The sequence below is a fragment of the Gordionus sp. m RMFG-2023 genome, chromosome 1 (assembly GCF_954871325.1).
Source record: "Gordionus sp. m RMFG-2023 chromosome 1, tfGorSpeb1-WG-v2, whole genome shotgun sequence".
Classification (NCBI taxonomy): Eukaryota; Metazoa; Nematomorpha; class Gordioida; order Chordodea; family Parachordodidae; genus Gordionus; species Gordionus sp. m RMFG-2023.
The window spans coordinates 86,847,769-86,870,574 of record NC_088775.1 but is presented as its reverse complement, the minus strand read 5'-3'; the positions used below and the strand labels follow the sequence as shown (position 1 = coordinate 86,870,574).

Below are 22,806 nucleotides of genomic sequence, written 5' to 3'. Positions count from 1 at the left end.
ACGCCCTTCTAGTAAATATGGAATGTTTTTTAATTTATATTTAAAACAAATTTTGCACTTGCTATTGTGTAAATTTCTATTCAAACTTGTGTATGATATGATTTAAAAAATCATATATTATATTTTTTAAACATAAAAATATAAAAATATAAAAAGGGGAAACCCAATTATTATTTTTTACCTTTCAGATATTCTAATTATATTTTATTTTTATCATATACTTCTATTTTAAAGGGAAACCTAAGAAATTATAGCTATAGTTCCATCCCACAATAGGTTAAAAAAATTTTGCTCTAGCTGGAACCTAAGCCTGTATTCATTAATTTAGACCGAGGAACATGCGAACTCCAAAAGGCAAACATCAATAAAATTAAAACTACTTTATAATATTTATAAATGTGCTATAAATAAAAATAAATTTAAAGACTTACGGCGATTTTGAGTTGCAAAATATTCATTATATTTAAATATAAAAATGACATATCGAATGTAGTAGAAAATTAAGATCTTGTTGTTTAATTTATTTTGATTTAAATTTTTTTACTGTTGCATTCAGTGGCGTAGCTACGGGGGTGGTTTTCGAGTTTGGACCCCTCCCAGAGCTAAAATTTTTTTTAGATTATACGTTCAAAAGACTTAAAAGTGACTTTATATCAAATAAATACCATTAATATTTATATTTTTTGGTTTTGATGTTTGTGAAAGGATATTATATTACTATTGAAATTATTCTGGGTAGTATTATTATAAAGTCATTGAGAATAATCTACTCAATTATAATAACATATTATTGATGCATTTAAAAAATATATTTATTATATATTATCGAAGATATGGTTATGTAAGATAACCCGGCCGAAGCCCGGGCAAAAGATGGACCCCCTCTAAGAAAAATTTTTAGCTACGCCACTGGTTGCATTACTTAACTTTGTTTTCCCCAAAACGGCTAGTAAGGAAGGATATTCATTAAATTTATTACTATTTTTATCATTTGTTAGTTATTTATTTTTTCCAATATAATTTCCAGTCAAGTTCAAATTTTAATAAGCAAAAATAAATTTATAACATAACACTCAAAAAGTTTATATGAATCTCTGAAAAGTAGTCCTGCACTCTCATTATCTTTATCTTTAAAATTTAATATATTTATATCAAAATAAAGAATAATTTCATATAGAACAGGGATTAATCTTTTTTGGATAATTAAAACCTTTATAATTTTTCAATTTTTGTTAAATTTTTACATTTGAGGGTATAAATCATATATTGCGTTATTAAAAATATATAATATCCGATATTAAATAAGGTTATAGCTTCATATACTTAAATTTAGTTATATGTATTTGGTTAAACCATTATAGTTGAGTACTATTAAAGAATCCAAGTGTTGAATTTCCAGTTCATAAGATAAGTGGCCTCCCCTTAAAATTTATCATTATTAGAAGAAATAAATTGCAATATTTTTGGGTTACCAACTTTTTTATGGGCCTAAAAAATTTTAAACCCCGGCCCGTCCCTGCCCATTAAGAATAATATACTAGGGGAGCTATCGACCAGACATGTGTACTGACATAGAGGCCGCAGACAGTGTTTAGTTTCAAGGACCGAGTGCTGGTGCCCCTTATTATATAAAACCTATAACAGTGGAGCATCAGAACTCTAGAACTTTCTATCATAATCTAACTTCTCATTGATATTTGTATAAAAGATATTTTGACAGATAATATAAAGGGAAGATGGCTTTATTTTTTAACTATACACGTATTATAAGTAAACATACATTGTAGAATTCAATATATTTTATTAAATTTACTCGAGAAATAAAATATTTAATATTAAAATTATTTATAAAATGAGCCTCATACTTCAAAATTTTTAAAGAGGCGATCAATCAGTTATTTATTATGTAATCATAATGTGTTAAGATTATTGATTGCTGTTTGTTATTTATTCCCAACCATCTTAATCCCACCAACTTAATATTTACTTATATAATTAACTCCATAAACGGCGACATTTCGCCTTAAAACAATATTTTAAAAAAACCTTAGACTCAAAATCAGATTAAGGGAATTCCCTTTTCACAAAAAAAATCCAACTTTTAATATTCCAACATATTTACGACTCTTATCTGCACAAACATTTTATATTAATTAATTATATTATAATATTTTATGCCTACCTTTAGTTATTTAATTTTAAAATATAACTTGAAATAATTTATCTGAATGTATAAAATTTGTCGTACATTTGGTTTGCCTCGATTTCAAAAGATGGGAGTCACTATAATCTAATATGCAAGATAAAGTCAAATAATTATTAAACAGCTTCTCCTATATAAACTAAACAGCTGCATAAAATATTTTATATAGGGCTCGTAGATCCTTAGATGACCATAGATTAGACTTTATAAGCCCAAAATATATATCTAACCTAAAATGGAGAAATGTCAAAGCTAATCGGTCTTAATTAGTTGGTGGTTCAGCTGATTTTATTTAAAAAAATATAATGTAAGAATTTTAATTTTATTGTTGTTGTTATTTAATATCTCGAGAATATTAAAATTTTTGTTAAATTTAAAATATTTTTATATCCCTATATTTTGTTAGTTTTAGAAAAATGAGAAAATAAAGATTATATAAAAGATATAAACTTTCTTTTAGTACGTGGGATTTCATAATCATAAATTAATTTAAAAGTTCATTTTTAGGATCAAACAACGTTATATAAACATTTAGCATAATTATAATGTTTAAAAATATTTTTGAAAGATATTAGTGAATTAAACATATTACATATAAATTATGTATGTTTTATAAATTTTTCTAAGTTGTAATATTTAATTATATAACATTACTATTGTTTTAATAAAACTTGTACACCATTGTGTAACCAAATATGTTTTAATTCATTACATTTATTAAGATTTTTTATGTAGGTGGTAATATTAGAACAATAAATTTTGGTCCATCAAAATAAAGGAGTAAAATTAATTTATCTTACACGGAGCCCTGAGTAAATTATTTAATTTAATCAGCCCCAGCGTTATGGGCAATGATTTGGGATATCTTGTGTTATTTACGAATTCAGAAAGATAATTTATTTTTCTATGAAAATTTTAACTAATTCATTCTTTATTTCTTTTTTTTATTCTTTCTTGCGATTCTTTCAATTTAAAAACGGCCGTCAGTAAAAGAAAATCAAAATGGATTAATTCCGAAAGCTCATAGATTCCAAATCCCAAACTATAATGTAAATTACTCTTTCTTATGTATAAACCTAATTTTTAATTTTTTATAAATAAAATATTATTTTGCTAAAAAAAAAATATTGATTATTCTCAAGTTTAAAATTTCTAATTTAAAAAAAAAATCATATGATAAGGCAATTTATATAAAAATTGAAATCAAGCCGTTTTTTATAATCGAAACAAAATTTTATTGAGGCTCGGCTACCCAGACGGAACTGATATTTCAAATATTGAAATTAAACATATTTGGACTTTATTTTTGAGGAAAGAAGATAAATTTTTTGGGCATTGATATTCAATTATAAGTGGCCTCAATGAACTATAAATGATGTTTAATTAGACTGAGTAATATATTCAATAAAACGCATTTTGAAACTTAGCCCATTTCTCACATAAGAATTTATATAAATATGTGAAACTATGAAACTCTGATTATTTAAAAAAAATGTATATTTAAATATAAGACACCGGCTGTTTTGCGTTGGATTGATACGCATTCAAATTAATGAATCGTCATTCTAGTTAGTTTTACTTGGACATTTGATACGTACGTTAAAAAATATAAAAAAATTTTAGGGGATTTGATATGTTTTATTTTTTAAAATTTAATATAATTAAGATATGATTCTTAATTTCAATATCTATAATTAAAACGCTATTGCTAGAACTCTCCGCTTGGCTAAAATCCGTCCACCTTAGAAACCCTCGAGACTTATTATTCGATAACAATATAAAGCTGGCACTTTCCCTTACAGACCTCCTCCTAACTTGGTATTAAACCAGAAGTGACCCTTTCGCAACCTTCCATTAGTTAAAAATCCGTTAGAAGAAAATAAGAAAACTACTAAATATAAAAAAATACTCAAATATTATTGATTTCTAACTTTTTCCACAGAATCAATATTTATTAAGTTAATATTTGTTTGTGCCTAATTTCAAGTGATCCTAGAGAAGAACTTTACATTCACTAATCAATCAATATATGAATGCCTTGTGTTGTTAAATGTTTTTATTTGGTCGATTTAAAAATAACTAACTCAAAAGATTTTGCTAGATGTCAGATAATTTAGGACATCTATTCATGTAGCCTCGAGTCTTGGATAATAATTTTTTTTCAAAAAAAAAATCTTTTTTTGGATGTTTTTTTAAAAATAGTCTCAATTAAGCCGTTTTACAACACCATGCAGGCGCTTTACTATAACGAATAATAGCTAATTTACTGAGACTAATAATAAATGGTTCTCGGGTAGATTTTTATATAGTTTTCTTTTTGAAATCAGTCATCCATTTATCTCTAATGACATTAAAATAGGCAAATGTAAATGAAATATTATAGACAAGAATATATTCCTATCTTATATAGAGCTTGTTGGCTAAACTATAGTGTTAATTCCTCTTTAATGTGATTGGATGAATTAGAATTCTAGAGGCATTTGCTAAAACTTAAACGTAATTGTAAAAAAAATAAGAAGTTTAATTAGTTTTTTTTTAATCTTATCAAAATATAACTACATATAAAATCTTCCGTGCAAAGATTTGTAAAAGAGACAAAATATAAAAATGGCCTTATCTTTGGATTTGGGTAGTATAGGAGAATATATTACGAAAAATTATATTATTACTATTTCTTCGAGTTCTGATGTAATGGCTTGGTTTGGGGGGTTATATTTGTTTAAAAAGAACTTAAAGTTTTCGTCTGAGACACGATTATTATAAAAAAAAACTTAATATATTAATTTATAATATTTCTTTTGTTAATTTGGTCACAACTATATCAACCTGATCAGAATTAACATTATTCTAAAAATAAGAGAGATATGTGAATTGCTAAATTAAGTTAATCTAAAGTCAAGATGCGGAAGTTGAACCATCTAGCCTCAGGTCATCATCTGATGGCAGATACACCTTCTTTAGTATTCGTGCCAAAGCAAGTGTAAATAAATTATAGTAAATTAAGTTTTTAAATTGGAAAAAAATAATTTAGTTTAAATTTTAAAAGAAAAGGGGCAATAATAATTCTCAAATAATCAGGGATTTAAACCAAAACCGAACTACCGTTATTATTTACCAAATCCTACCCTGAATTAAACCGACCTTCTAAAAAGGTTCGAAATAAATTTAATGACAAAATTGCCCAAAACATTATAATATTTATTTAAATTTTGTTATAAATATAATATCATTAAAGTCTATTATCTTTCATCTAATATGATCATTATTATAAGAGAATAAGAAAATTTTAAATGTATTTTAAATCTAAATTATTAATATATATATATATTTTCTAAATCTAATATTGAAAAAAAAAATAACAAAATTTTTAAATTAATAAAAATTTATTATCTAATATGTGAGGTTTCACAAGGAATACAGTGAACATTATATTCGTAGTCACAATATTGGTTAACTTCGTCAAATTGTAAATCGGATGGGCAACTCATTATTGGACGTTCTTGCGCTCGACAATCCACGTATTTGCTGTTTAAAAAGATTTTTTAATCTATTAAAAATAATCTTAATAATATATTTTTTTCAGAAATAATTCCCTTATCCTTTTTTATAAATAATTCAACTTGAAAAAAGAAAACTAGACAAATATTAATTTTTAAATAGCGAATATAAACTTCCTAACTTGCAATCTGGAGGATATTTTGCTAGTAATTGGCCGTTATTACATATCGTGTCAGTATCCGTACTGCAATCAGGGTTATTATCGGTCGTAGTCGGCGTATACCATTCCTCCGTGGTTGTCGATGCTGGGTTGGTAACAGTTGTGCCTTCTCCGCAATAGTAGTTTATTGCATTTCGGACGAATTGAATAAGAGTTTGGGTCTTTTCCATAGCTATCTCGTTAATCATCACCCCTTGATAGTTGTTCTGACACATCCATTCAATCTTTTTTCGGTTGAGTATAAATATGAAGGAGGAGACATAAGGTATTTTTTTTATTATTTTTATTAGATAGTCTTCGCCATTTATAAATAATACGTAGTAATTTTCATAATATTTTGTCCCAATTTCCGATAACCTTAGCTTCCAGGCTCGTCTCATTATCGTAACTCAGCCACTGTATGCCTTTAACAGCGTAAGGTACTTTCGCTATGTCATCCCAATATCTGTCCCAAGCTGCAACATTTATCTAGTTTATAAAATATAAACGCATGAATCAACATTTGTAGATATTATATTATATCGAATATCCATTTACATAATTCCAAGGCAACCTTCCATCAAGACCATATCCAGGGCCTAGTGACTCTGCGCCAACACCAATATTGTTTGAATTTTTCAATTTCCAAGTAATACTATAAAATGCCAACCCAATTACAATTTTATCGTTTCCAAGACCCTTTTTTATCCATTCATCAGCGCATCCTTTCTGAAATATTCATATTACATATTTTAAAAGTTTTATTTTCGGGTGTGACGACATTAGTTATAATTCTATAAAATAATTTTTAAAATATTATAATAGATTACAATTGTATCAGGTCCGCCAAATAGAGGTGTGCTATATCCAGTAAACATTTTAAACATGGGATCATGAAAATCGTATGTCATCAACAATACATAATCTAGATAGCTTAATATTAATCATGTATAATAATTTCTTTATATTTAAAATATTTATGTGACATTATATTTGCAAGAAACAGAGAAAATTCTCCTTAAAAAAATAATTTATATATTATTTGTATATATATACTTATTCATCGCTACTTCATCGAATCCATCAAAATCTTTAACACTAGTAGGAACCTTTGCCGTGATTACTGCATTTGGTCCTAGTGTTTGTCGCAAAATCTAAATTTATTTAAGAATATATTAAATTAATTAAAATCCTTTTTTTGAAAAAGTGTCTTTTACCAAAATCTACTCTAAACTAGGAGGAAGAATGTCAATCTCGCCGAGGAGTCGAAAGCGATTTTAAAAGGTTTATTAGTTCGAGAAAGAGATAGAATGATTTTATATAACGAAATATAAACTGTTCACTGTGTGAAATGCCAATGGTATTCATCCGTACGATGCAAAGGTATTGCAAGAGTGTTATCCTAATTACTAACAAATATTAGGCGCATTATAAATTAATAAACGATAAGAATAGCTACTTAGAACATAGAAATTTATAATGCAAAAATAGTTTGATCTCGATTAGTTAAACGAAAAATAAATTTCCAGCACAAAACACAAGATAGTGGTAATGTAAAATAGATTCAATAATCGGAGATGGTTGTAAATTGCGTTCCAATATGATGAAGTTGACATTTAACGACAACATGAAAAATTTCAAACGAATGGCGTAAATATTATCTGGATTCAATCCACAAAAATAAAAGATATATTTATAAATCATTACAGAATATTTTTATAAATGATGATTATCCTAGGGTAGCAATCAAAAATGATACCATCTAAACTATACGTATATTAATTTAGTAAAATATATTCTCTTGAAATAATAACTCTCATATAATTTATCTAAGAAAAAAAGTAGTAAAAGTTATAACTAGGAATATTAATAAACCATATGCGGTTTTTCAGTTCAACCATGTTCGCCGATGCTAGAGGTGGGCGTGAGCAGACGAGTTACATTTGGAGGCTAAGCTAGAGGCTCAGGCGAATGAATTTAAAATATTTTAAAGTAACGTTATCAGAACGGACTTATATTTTAAACACTTGGAATCCCTAGTTAAACAATATATTTAGATAAAGGGGCTAGCAAATAAATGGGTTAAATATGGTTGGGCTGGCCGATTAAAAATTTTGGGCAGAGAAGACTATTGGTTAACTCACATATTATAATTGTGTAGTTAACATAAGATGACTCAAAATTTCTTTTAGATGGGAAATGGAGTATTATTCTATAAAAGTGCGATAGACGAAGGCAGCCAATGGCAGTGTACGAATGGGTACATTTTTTAGGTTTGGATCGCCACTGTCACATATGAATATTATATATATATATAGAGAGAGAGAAAACCTTTTAATTTTGATAAAAATATGTTTCTTAAGAATGTGTATAAGGACCGAGTAATTTTTCCTACTAAATAAGTAAATTTGAACTATGGGATATGATAAATAGTAGATTTGAAGTAATAGTGTCCATTTAAAAAAAAAATCAATTGTTTTTTAGTATTAGTTATTTGACTCTTTATCTCGACTAAACGTAATCTTAAGAAGTGAAGAACGAACTCATAAGAAGTTTGAAGAAAAAATGCCCATCAGTTACAGAATAAAGTTAAAATGAATAGCAAGTGTAGAAATATTTTCGTGATAATAGAAAATTAAGCTTGATGTTGATTAATAAATAGATATGGCGGGGGATGTTCTAAAAGAAATGAAAAATAGCTGAGGGAAAGAAGAATACCAAAATAAATTACCTCATGTTATTAAATATATGATTGCAAATAATTATGATGTGAACAAAGATAATATAAAATAACCAATAGAAATGGCAAAAATAGTTTTAAGAAATATAAAATTGCATCAAAAAGTGTAAGCTGTTGATCTATATAGATAAAACAATCATAATTCCTGATTATAAATAAAACTCGATTATCTATTTCGTATATCATTATTTTTCTTTGCATGTCCAGACTTTTCAGCTACTAAAATTTAGTTTAGTCTTAACTTTTTCTGATAAAATATTGAAAAATGTAGAATAAGTAGAGTAAAAATGCTTTTATCTTTGTATTGTGAGGTTTGTTTGTATTGTGCTTTTAGCTAAGAACATACCTTTAATACATTTTCATATCTAGCTTTTTCGCTCTCAATTGGATTTAGCCAAGCAATATCAATCCCATGTAATCCGTATTGCTGTATTAGAGTTTTGCAGTTTGACGCAAATGTTTGCAAAGCATCTGTTGTTAGTTGACTGATGAATGAAAAATAAATATTAAAATTGTTTGTTATTCTTAATGTGTTTACCTGAACATAAATCCATTATATTTACCTCCTACACTAATTAAAATTTTTAAATGAGGATACTTGGTTGTTAAATTCTCCAATTTTGGGAAATCATCTTTTAGTTTTACAAAAAAATAGATATAATCTATTTTATAAATTGAAATTGAAAATACAACTTGTAAATGTTGATAAAATAATCTATCCTTTAAACTGTGGCATGATAGACTAACGAGTAAATGAATATCCCTGATAGAAATATTAGTTGATTTTTTTAAATATAGTTTCAATAATGTAATAAATAGATGCTTAATCACCACATACAGATGAAATTATTAAAAACACAATATATATAATATTATTGGCAACTTACCCCCATAAAAGAATCTAATTGTTCCGTCCCTGTATATTCCAACATGGTTATAAACTAAATGAGTATACAGGTTACCATTCACATCTGATATATCTAATATATATTGGTTCCAGGATCCTATATACCCCACGATAACTTTCGAAGATACTTAATTATTTTTTTTTAATCGTAATATAGTTTAGAATAATTTTATATGAATTTTTTTATTTATATCATTCTCAAATAGAATTTTAAATTTGTATTTTAATTAATATATTGAAAAAAAGGTGTTGCAGGGCTGATTTACTTTATACCTAAAATATTTTTATTAATTCAGATATAACCATGATTAGTGTTGTTAAACGTCTCATTTTGAGCCATTTTATTAGGAAAAATATTATGCAGCCTTAAGATTTTGCTCATAGGCGGCACAAAGGTTTGAACATCTATTGACAAAATTTCGAGGATTAGATAAAATTTTCTGGCTAAAATATTGAGTTAGCCGTTTTTAAAGATCGGCTCAAATCGATCTGTTTGATAACACTAACCATGATTTATAATAAATACAGGGTTTCATAATTTTAACAAATATGAAACCTTTATTTTACTATATAAGGTATATATATGTGTATGTATAAATATATATTATACAAAATTATTTACCGAAGTTCAGGATAAAATTTATAATAATTAATGGTAAATAAAGTTTTAAAATCATTATTTAAAATATATAATTAATATTTTTAATAAAATGGGAAAAATATTTTCTGAATTTAAATTATTTTTTTGAAATAAAAATTAAACGCCCTTCCAGAATGGCATGTTTTTTTTTAAATATTTAAAACAAATTTTGCACTTGCTATTTATAAAGTTCTATTCAAACTTGTGTAAATATGATTCAAAAAAAAAATTACATATTATATTATTTTTTTTAAACAAAAAAATATTAAAGAGGGAAACCCATTATGTTTTTTTTTACCTTTTATATATTCTCTGTTATTTTCATCATATATAAATAATATATATTTTTTTAAATAATCAAAACTTGGATTTTACAGGAGAACCTAAGAAATTATAGCTCTTTCTATCCCACAATAAGTTTCAAAGATTTTTCTCAAGCTCGACCTAGGTTTGTATCCATAAATTTTATTTGACTGAGGAACATGCGAAATTAAGAACATCAATAAAATTATAACTACTTAATAATATTGAATAAAATGCTAAAAATAATATTTTAAAACTTTAAATTTTTAACAGTAATTAATTTTACCGAAAAAATAAAGGAAAGGATGAGCTATATTCGTGGAAGGGTGAGCTTTGAGTTGCACAATAGTGATTATTTTTAAATATAAAAATGATATATCGAGCCATATTGGAAAATAATTATTAAATATTAGTGAAATTTATTGACAATTTAAACAAATAAAAAAATTGGATTAAACAACAAAATTTAGGTGGCCAAAAAGAGCATTTAAGTGAGACAAAGATCCATAATCATTTTGGATGCACTTAGATAATATAATTGTATAATCCAGTTTTATGAATATTTGATTTGTCTTGATGTAGAAAATATAATCCTATTGTTCATTAATCTTGATTTAAATCTTTTTATGTTGAAATATCTAAATTTGTTTTCTCCATTACGGCTAGCTAGGACGGATATTCATTGAATTTATTAATAATTTCAACATTTGTTAGTTGTTTCTTTTTTCTAATATAATTTCCTACCAAATTCAAATTTCAAAATAAGCAAAAATAAATATTTAACATAACGCTCATAAAGTATATATTAACCTCTGAAAAGTGTTCCCTCACTTTCACTATCTTTAAAATTTAAATTTATAATTATGTCTTAGGGTTTAATCTTTTAAATAAGATATTTGAATAATTAAAACCTTTTTAGTTTATTAATTTTTGTCGATTTAAAATAGTTTTGACGGTTTAAATCATACATTGTATTGTTAAAAGTATATTCTAACCGATATTAAATCAGGTTATTGCCGCATATACATAATTTAGTTTCATGTATTTGGTTAAACTATTAGAGGAGTACTATTAAAAAAACTCCAAGGCTCGCAATCCCCAGGTTCATAGAATTACTGACCTCTTAAAATTTGTCGTTATGAGAAGAAAAAAATTGCAAAATTTTTTGGTTTGTTAACTGTTTTATTAAGCTTAAAAACAATTTTTAAGCCCAGACCCGCCCCTGTCCCTACATATAAGTAGGCATTCATGATAGAATTGTAATATTATCTATTTAATTTACTTTTTCTTTTCTTTTTACCTTCCACCTTTTCTGGTGGTAAGCTCCTTCACTATATATCTCCACTTTATTATTCATGCTATCTATTTTTATCTAATTTATATTTCTATTTCTGATTGATTCCATTTGTATATCCTACCGGAGTATCGCTATCGTGGTCAAAGTATCTTGATCTCCTACCGATGTATCAAATCATATCGACAGATATCCCACTGGTGTATTCCTCAAACTTAAGTATCAAATCGACAGATATCCCAATCTTGATCTCCCAGCGGAGTATTAATCCCGATGGAAATCTTACCGGAGTATCGTTTTCAATCCATTGTAACTTGCTCGATATTGAGCTTGAACGGCCTACCGATATCATTCTAGCGCTGGCCAAGAAATCTTTATCACATTTATAAAATGAAACTTGTGTTTCAAGATTTCTAAAGAGGGGATTAATAAATTAGTTATTATGGGATCATAAAGTGTTATGTTTATTAATAGCAATTTGTTAACCTTTTTTTAAATACCCAACGATTTTAAGCCAACCAACTTAATATTTACTCCAATAATTATTTCCTTCAACGGATACTTTTCGGTAAAAAATGTTTAAATTTTAAAAAAATCTTAGACCTCAAAATCAAACATTTTAAAAACGAGGCTAAGGTAATTCCCTTTTATCACACAAAAAATTTAACTTCAAATATTTCAACATAATTACGACTTTTGGAAACACAAATATTCTATATTAATAAATTATAATATAATATATAATATATATTATTTTAATATTTTGATTTTTATAGCTTTTTAAATAGTTTTATATAAATAAATTGAGTTTATATCATATCTGAAAACATTATAAATGTGGCTACTTCTAAATTCATTGATTATTTAAAATTCCTGTCATTGCAAAGTATTTTGAAATATAAATAACATTTCAGAAATAAATAATCTCGCTGGATAAAATTTGTCGTCAAAAGATAGATTCACTATATTCTAATAGGCAAAATAAGGTGAAAATTTTTTTAAACAGCTTCTCTTATCCTAACTAAACAGGTGCGTAAAATATTTGATAGGACTCGTTAAAAATATTTAATATCTCAAGAATATTTAAATTTTTCCTATAATGAAAATATTTTTATATCATATTAAGTTGTATTTTATAGAGGATTTAAAAGACAATATAGATTAAAGTAAGTATTTGGGATTTTCATAATCATTATTTTTATTTAAAAATTTATTTTTAGGATCAAACATCATTATACAAACATTTGGCATATTTATAATGTTTAAATATATTTTTAAAATATATTCGTGAAATAGCATTTTAAACATAATAATACAATTAAATTATGAAATTTTTTTATAAACTTCATAAATTTTTTTTAGTTTTAATATTTAATTTTATAAAATTACTATTGTTTTAATAAAACTATGTCTATGTACCATTGTATATCCAAATATGTTTTAATTTTTTATATTCACAAAGATTTTTTATTTAAGAATATTATAACAATAAAATTTTATTCATCAAAATAAATGAATAAAATTAATTTATCTTACACGGAGCCCTCTGTAAATGATTTAATTCAACTAGATTTATGTATCTTGTTATGGAATGAGATAAGATAATTTATCTATAAAAATTTTAATTAATTCTTTCTTTCTCTTTCTTTCTTTCTTTCTTTCTTTCTTTCTTTCTTTCTTTCTTTCTTTCTTTCTTTCTTTCTTTCTTTCTTTCTTTCTTTCTTTCTTTCTTTCTTTCTTTCTTTCTTTCTTTCTTTCTTTCTTTCTTTCTTTCTTTCTTTCTTTCTTTCTTTCTTTCTTTCTTTCTTTCTTTCTTTCTTTCTTTCCATTTAATCAATGTCGTCATTTGAGAGAGAGGTAACCCTGGAGGTGTTAAGACTTCTATATCATCCGGTATATTTATCATCTGGCTGCCTTGGATACTTTTGGAGGAAGGGTGGTGGGTATTTTTTAAAATATTTGATTTCGACTGGGTTGGGCCCTAATTTTTTTTTTTAAATCGGGCCTGGTCGGGCTTAAATTTTCAAATAAAATAGTAATAGTTCAAATTTTTGCAAGAAATATAAAGCAAATAATTTCTATTTTTATTTCATGTCTGACTTTTCGGAACTAATAATAGAAAAATTTGCTCAGGATCATTCCCGAGCCGGGCGAATTTAAAAGAATTGATAGTTAGCACTAATATATAAAGTATTAATCACAATATGAATTTTCCATGCTTTAATTTATGTAAGACTCTTTATAGATTTTTCGATTAAATTATTTATACACTTGTTGGAATAATTTATTGTCAAATACGACTTTTAAATTATCCGAACTTTCATAAAGAAAATTCACAGAGTTGTCAAGAAGCAGCGCTACAGGAGCGCCGCTACACTTTTTCAAAAACACCTGAAGTGCCTCTCTTTTCAAACCTTTTAGGGCTGGAAAAGAGGAGCGCCGCTCCACTAATCTTTTAAATTTAAGTATAAATTGATTTATTAATTAAAATTCAATAAAAGTGAAATTTTATTTTATTTAAATTTATGCAATATTAAATGTTGAGCCGAGTTTTATATTGGTTTTTTATCTAATCAATTAAAATAGTAAACAATGAAAATTTCTTTGAAAATCTTGTAACTCATATAAATATTCATTTTCTAGATATATGATAAAAAAAATGGTTTTTGATATTATGCACACAGAGATCATAGAAGAAATCGAAATAAAAATAAATTATATATTTAAATAACTTTAATAGCAGATTTTCAAATGTTTATAATGATGAAAATATTATATTCAAATTAAATTGGGAATGGATAAAATGTGCACAAAATTTGGAACTAAAATACAAATTAATAAATATTTTAAGAATTTAGAAATCAGTTAGCCACATATCACTAATGACACTAAAATAGATAAAATGTAAATGAAAAATATTAAACAAGAATATATTCTTATCTTGTATAGAGTTTGTTGGCTTAGCTATAATATTCATTCCTTCTTATTGTAAATCTAGTATTTATTGAACAATCGGATCATTTTGAATTCTAGAGGCATTTGAAATTAAAATTCAAACATAATTGTAAAAAAAAGAAGAAGTTAAACTTGTTTTTTGCAATCTTAAATAAAACCTTAAATTTAAATATTTGGTTTAAAATATAACTACATGCAAATGATTGCGTGTAAAGATTAGTAAAATAAACTATAAAACTGACGTTATTTTTGAATTTGGGTAATATATGAGAATTTTTTATGAAAAATCATACTAATACTATTAATAAATTAAAATATTAACAACGGTTAATTCTATAAAGACAAAAGTGTGACTTCAAGTTCCAAAAAAACAAAAATAATCTTTGAGTTCTGGTATAATGGCTTTGGTTTTGCGGGTCATATTTTTCTTAAAAGAATTCTCCACAGAGTCTTATTAGTTAATTTATAATATTTCTCTTGTTATTATGCTAACAACCATATTAACCTAATCTGAATTAACAATATTGGGAAAGGAAGAGACATATGTGAAGTCCTAAATTAAGTACCCGAAGTTGAATAATCTGGCCTCAGGTCATCATCTGATGACGTCCATGTTTAGTATTCGTGCCAACGCAGGAGGAGATAAAATATAATAAATTTTGTTTTAAAATTACCAAATTAATTAAATTTATATTTTAGAAGAAAAGAAGGAAATATCCAGAGATTTAAACACAACATAACAGAACTGTTTAACCTGTTTACTCTTATTATTTACCAAATCTTATCCTGAAGCAAACCGAACTTCTAAAAAGGTCCGTGAACCAACTTGAACCTTGAGATACTCTTATTCATTTAAGGAGTTATAATAATAAGTTTTGACTGATAAGCATGATATTATTTTAAGATCTTTGTATATATATCTGACTCATAGCGTATAGAAGTCTTCATTTCAAAGGCATAAATTAGATATAAATTTGACAGAAGAGGATCTTTAAAAAAATTTAAATTGTATTCGCCTCAAAATAATTTTAAAAAAATAGTGATAACAAATTTTTTATAAAAAAATGTAAATTGTTTGTTATTCCTAATATCTTTACCTGAACATCAATGCATTACCTAGACCTCCTACACTAGTTGATATTTTCAAATTAGGGTACTTGTTTGCCAAATTCTTTAATTTTGTGAAATCATCTTTTAGTTTTACAAATAAATAGATATAATATAATTTAAAAAATTTAAATTGAAAATACAACTTATAGTATTATACCATATAATAAAATTGAAATAAGAGTTTTAGCTAAATTATTTTGTAAAATATTTACAATTAAATAGTGCATTTTAGAAAAGTAACGTTTAACCAAAATGAGCAGGTTAGCCAAGTTGAAAATTCAAACTATATATTTTTATTAGTTTTAGTGTATACTCTCAGCGAACTTTTAAAAATATCGAAGGGGAACGAGTTCACTCCTTAGTTGATGCGATATGGAATTTAACATATGCAAAAGTGATAAATAAAATTTAGATTAAGATTTAAAAATGATAATGACTATAAAATGAAAGCGACCATTATTCTCTTTCAATTATTTTTCATATACTAAACTGCTCTATAAGTTTCTAAATTGAGATATGCATTGGCCCAAGAGTTATCACATGAAAAATTACTCTTAAGTCATATTAAAAATATACAGTCATGTTTTTCGAAAAATTATGTGAAATATCCAAAATTGAACAATTTTATATATTATTAAAAACACATTTACTCATCTTAAAGAAACTCAGACTGATATACGTAGGTAGGTTTTACTAAGTTTACATTATTTGGTAAAGAATATTATTTAAGGTAAAAGTATTGGAAAAATTTTCGAATATGATTTTGGTCAAAAATATTTTACCTAAATCTTGAGATTTTTTTACATATCTGGCAGAAAGGTTTGATCCTCTCTTAATTAAAATCTTGAACCTTAAGTAATATTTTAATTTTTGGCTAAAATCTTGTATTAACCATTCGCTAAAATTCGGCAAAATTGGTTAGCTTATGACGATTAGTTTTAATTTATATGTCCAACACAAGTCTTAATTTTATATTTTATACAATATATTTTATATGTAAATAAGATGTTTTATATGGGATATGTTTGGTAATATATGTGCAATTTATCTCTGCATAGTATGTCGAATAAGAAAAATTATAAAAAATATCGGATTTGTTTAATATAAAGCGGAAATAGGAAAGGTTAAAAAATTAGCCTAGCACTTTTATATATTTTATTTATGTTCAAAAAAATGGAAAATATATTCACTAATTTTATAAGTTTCGATTCTAAATAATGATCTCAAAATTTTATTTTACGTTAACTGCCATATATGGTATTCAGTGATATGATAAACAATTCTGTATAATACTTATAAATATATATATGCCAAATATAGATATTGTAAAGGTTTCATATTTGTTAAAATTATAAAATCTTGAATTTAATATAAATCATGATTATATATGAGTATGAGAAAAACATTTGAGCGTAAAATTCAATATGCAACATTTCTTTTATCATATTAATTAAAATAAAAATGAATATTTAAAATTTATTTGAGATTGATATATAAAAAAAATTTACAAAAATATTTTATACTGTATTATAAAAAATAATGAGTATCTTCGAAAGTTATTTTGGGGTATATACCTTCCTGGAGTCAAATGATCTTAGATATATCGAAGGTGAATGGTAACCTTTATACTATTATACTTTATGCCAATGTGGGAATAGAGAAGGACGGAAAAATTAGAGCTGATTCTATGGGTAAGTCGTAAATAGTATATCATATATATATATATATAAATGTAATCAATCGGTATGTGGTGATTAAGGATTTATTTCTTACAATATCGAAACTATATTAAAATAAATAAGCTAATATTTCTTGCAGGGTCATTCATTTATTCGTCAATATTTTTTTCTTCATCTTCATGTCCTAGATAAGTTAGAAGGTTAGATAATTTTATCAACATGTATAAGTTGTATTAGTTTCAATTTAAGTTTATAAAAAAAATAATTTTATCTATTTATTTGTAAAAGTAAAAGCCGATTTCACAAAACTGTAGAATTTAACAACCAAGTATCCTGATTTAAAAATTTTACCTCGTGTAGGAGGTCAAACTTGGGGATGGATGTTTAGGTAAAGACATTGAAAATAACAAATAATTTTAATATAATTATTTTTCGTTCATTCACTCACTAACCACAGATGCTTTGATCCAAACATTTGCGTCAAGCGGTAAAACTGTAATACAGAAATACGGATTACATGGGATTGACATTAATTGGGAATATCCCAGTGAGAACGAAAAAGCCAGATTTGGATATATATTAAAGGTATGTCCTTAGCTACCATATACAAAAAACCTCTTTAACAATACAAAGATAAAAACATTTTTTTACTACTTTTTCCATATCTTTCAATATTTTATCATAAAAGGTTTAGGCCAAACTAAATTTTAGTAGTTAAGAAGTCTGTACTTCAAAGAAAAATAAACACATTAATAGGTATATGAATTTAATTTCTGCGTGGAAATTATTATTGTTTTATCTACATATATCAACAGCTTACACTTGTTGATCCAATTTTATATTTCCTAAAGCTACTTTTGCCATTTCTAATGGTTATCATATTTAATCTATGTTTCCATTTATAATTATTCACACAATCATTTATACATATGGATTCTCATATTTAATAACATGAGGCTACTTTAATTTTGTTCTAAAAAGTATTTAGGATTGATGCAATCCATAAAGTATTTTAGAAGATTAGTTTATGTAAAAAATCGTTTATTTAAATAAATTATTTAATTTTATACAATTTATATTTTAAAATTTTACATCCTTTTTTGAACTAAAAAAAATCTACTTTATATAACAAAATATATAAAAATTTATATAAAAAAAATCAATCTCTCAATATATAAAAAAAAATCAATTTATATCAACATAAAAAAAAAACAATTTAAAGGTTAGTATTAATCGGTCATATTAACATTCCACCCTTTAAAAAAATGATCTCCACTCAGGTTTTTCTTGCACGTGAATCTTATCGTCACTTCAGTCATGTTATCGTTTGTTGAATCGATTATCGAACATCATGAAACATCGTTGGTTGAAACATCGTTAGTTGAATATTGCTTGTTGATTTGCTGTTTGTATTGATCATTCCATTTCTCTTTCAAAATTTTATATATATTTTTTTTTAGTCTTTATTTCATTATAAAATTATCGAATTTTTTGGGCAACATCATATTCCTGCTAGGTCTTTGACTAACAAGACATTGTTCTTGCATTTCTACATTTTGATCATCATTTCTTCTAAAATTTACAGTGATAGGTATTGCATTTGTTTTCACATGTGTCGTTTCATCCAGAGGTGCGCTACTCGTAGACCTTTTTTTAATTTGGTCTAAATGTCTTCTAATAATTTTGTCTCCTGTTTCAACTTCAAATGTTAAATTTCTATTTTTACATTTTATCGTGCCTTTGTCCCACATATTACTTTTGAAGGTTTTATACCATATTTTGTCACCATTCATGATGTTTCTATTTGACGATAAATTGCGATTAAATTCGTTCACTTTTATCTTCTTGCGGTTTTAACAAATCCCATGTGGTTCTTATGGTTCTGTTGAACATCACTTCGCTTTGTATCTTGTTGGTTGTCGCGTTTGGTGTGTTGCGATAGTTAAATAAAAACTTTTCTAAAGCTATTTCTAAGTCTATTTTCTTATTACTTTCTATATTCCTTTTCATGCATATTTTCATTGATCTTATCATTCGCTCACACTGACCATTGGACTGTTGGTGGTGAGGCGTGGTGAAAATGTGATCAATTCCATGATCACTACAAAATTTTTTGAACAAGCTACTTGTAAAATTCGTACCATTATCGCTGACTATCATATCGGGTATACCAAACAAACTGATTATTTTTAATAATTCTTTAATTGTAGATTCAGTAGTTATATCTCTCATTCTTCTAATAACAGGGAATTTGCTAAATGCGTCAACACATACCAAGAAATTGCTACCTTCAAACTGTGCAAAGTCGATGTGCACACGTTCAAACACTTTGACAGCTGTTTCCCATGCATTTTGTACATTGTGAGGATTGTCCGCATATTTATTACATGTGTCACAGTTTCTCACCTCCTGATCTATTTGAGCGTTTAGACCTGGCCACCACACGTAATCTCTCGCCAACAATTTCGTTTTTCCAGCACCAAGATGCCCTTTGTGTAATTACTGTAATATCTCCTTTCTCATATTTTTTGGTATAATGATCCTATTCTCTTTAAAAAGACAATCTTTAATTAAGCTCAGTTCCATTTCCATATTTTTATATATTTTATTCTTTATCTGTTCATTATTCCTTATATTGTTGTTTACCTCCATTAATTCGATATCAATACTAGTTTCTTTAACTATTCTTTTAAAATTTATTGGTAAATCCCAAAATTTGTCATCAATTTTTTTATCATCTATCTCTTGTATCATTTCTTCTGTGCTTATTTGGGGTAATCTTGACAAACAATCCGGTACTATATTTCGTTTCCCGGGTCTATGAATTATCGTAAAGTCATAAGCTCCCATAGCCAAACTCCATTTTTGAAGTCGCATTGATATGGATGAGTTATCCTTAAGTCCCTTCGTAAATATGTAAACGATTGGCTGGTGATCTGTGATTATTGTAAATCTCACCAATTAAATATTCTTGAAACTTTTTTACCGCGTATACAACAGATAAAGCTTCCCTCTCTATATTAGTGTAATTAAACTCTGATTTCAATAAAACTCTTGACGCGAAAGCAATGGGTTTCTCTTTACCATCACCTTCAATATGAAATAACACTGCGCCTAATTTTACTCCTTTATTTTTCAATTTAAACACTTTTTTATATCATAATTTCTCTTTAACTTGTTCTTTATAACAAAATTTCTCTTTCTCCTTCCATTTTCAACATATGATCTCCATATCGTACTCCTAATCTCTCTTTCAACATCGCGACATTTAATCACCCTTGTTTTAATTTTCTTTTCCAAAGTTTTTTTAAATTTTTTATTAATTATAAAAATTTTTATTTTATTATTTTCTTCAATTTTTATTTCATTATTGTTTTTAATAACTATTATTTCTCCAATTGTTATCAAATGATTTATTTCTACTAATTTATAAGAATTAATTTCTTTTTTAACATTTGGTATTAAGTTACATAATTCAATTTTTTTCAAGTTTTTTTTATTATGATATTTATAATTATAATTTTCATACTTTTTATTTTAATATGTACCTTCATAATTTTTACTATCTACTTTTCTATTTTCTTCGATTATATTTACAAAATTACATTGCTCTATTAATTCTTGTATGGTATTATCATAATCATCCTCGACAATATTCACAATTTTATCTAGTATATTCCCAAAAACTGTTATCCAAGTCCTTCCTAACAGTGCAATCTTATCACTCTGGACTACATAAGCAGTTAAGATTTGACTTTTGTCCTCGAATTTTGCCTTGACTTTGGTAGTTCCTAAAACATTTATCGTGTTTCCATCATAACCAGTTAATTTAATATCTGATTTATTTAAGATTTTTACTCCAATCTTTTTCGCGATATGAATCGGTAGAATACTAAACTTCGATCCGGTATCAATCTGCATCAAAATAGGCATGTCGTTCAAATATACCGTGACCTTATAAGCATCGTTAGCTGTGTAATTATTATCGGTATCCATATTGTTTATGTCTAAATTGTATAAATTATATTCTTTTCTTTCTAGTTTGTAATTATCATCTTCTTTTATCTCTTCTATATTTACAGTGTTTACTTTATTTGTATATCGTGATTGATTATTGTCGTTGTTATGATATTTACAATTGCATACTTGATTTGTTCCTCGATTTCCAATATTATGATTATCGTTATATCTATGAACGCATCTTGAATCGTTATAATGTCTGTTATATCTGTAATAATAATCATTATTAAATCTATTATTATTATAGTCATTTTTATTATAACTGCTCTATTATCATATCTCGAAGAATTATTGTATGATCCTGGAGAGTTTGCTCTGACGTTGTTGTAATAATTCGCGTTATAATTCTGATATCTAGGGTTGTAATTATTTCCTTGGTATCTGGGGTTATAACTATTTCCTTGATAAATATTTCTTTGAAAGTCATGGCCTCTTGCTGTCCATCGTTGTCTGTTATCGTAATTAGATAGTAAATTTTGTCGTTCATCATGGTCTCCATATCTCACCAATTGTTTATTTTCTTCTGTTTTCCTGCCTCTTTGCCTTTCTACATGTTTCACGGTTGTATCATCTTCTGTTTTTTCGTTTAAAGAAAATCCCACCGCTGCCACCATAAAGTATTTAGGAAAATTGATGTAATCCATAAAGTATTTTAGAAGATTAGTTTATGTAAAAAATCGTTTATTTAAATAAATTATTTAATTTTATACAATATATATTTTAAAATTTTACATCCTTTTTTGAACTAAAAAAAAATCTACTTTATATAACAAAATATATAAAAATTTATATAAAAAAAATCAATCTCTCAATATATATAAAAAAATCAATTTATATCAACATAAAAAAAAACAATTTAAGGGTTAGTATTAATCGGTCATATTAACATTCCATCTTTATTTTCCCTCAACTATTTAAACATCGCCCACCATATCTGTTTATTGATCTACATCAAGCCTAATTTTCTACCAATACTAATATATTTTTGCAGCTCATATCCGCTATTCCCTCTAACTTTTCTCTAACTTATTTATATAATTTGCCCATTTGAATTAGGAGCATTTTTTTTGTAAACTCCTTATGAGTTCTTCACTTCTTCCAGCCAAAGTTCCACTTTTACATCTCTTATTTATAGATCCAAAATATTAGTAAAACCAGTATACCAATTTTATTATTTATTCCTTGTGTCAACATTTTTATTGAGTTATGTTTGTACTGCCAAGTCACAATAAAAAAATTCCTCAAATAACAATTGCTA

At 26.0% G+C, this 22,806-nt stretch overlaps 1 protein-coding gene across 1 annotated transcript; it reads right to left on the bottom strand.

Moving 5' to 3' along the window:
- Positions 1–5,589: 5,589 nt before the first annotated feature.
- LOC135930876 (acidic mammalian chitinase-like) lies at positions 5,590–9,180 on the bottom strand. The gene is made up of 7 exons (XM_065467673.1): positions 8,987–9,180; positions 6,957–7,054; positions 6,731–6,833; positions 6,459–6,629; positions 6,279–6,389; positions 5,883–6,145; positions 5,590–5,728 (listed from the first exon to the last, which is right to left on the bottom strand). Exons 2-7 carry the CDS (start codon positions 6,962–6,964, stop codon positions 5,590–5,592), a joined length of 795 nt encoding a protein of 264 aa, XP_065323745.1. The 5' UTR covers positions 6,965–7,054; positions 8,987–9,180.
- Positions 9,181–22,806: the final 13,626 nt, after the last annotated feature.

Bases quoted from the DNA above. Each gene is read 5' to 3' on its own strand.
- LOC135930876 (XM_065467673.1), bottom strand. The intron at 6,390-6,458 runs GTAAATGGATAT...TTTATAAACTAG, and splicing joins GAAGGTTGCCTTGGAATTAT to ATAAATGTTGCAGCTTGGGA. The intron at 6,146-6,278 runs GTTATCGGAAAT...AACCGAAAAAAG, and splicing joins AGACGAGCCTGGAAGCTAAG to ATTGAATGGATGTGTCAGAA.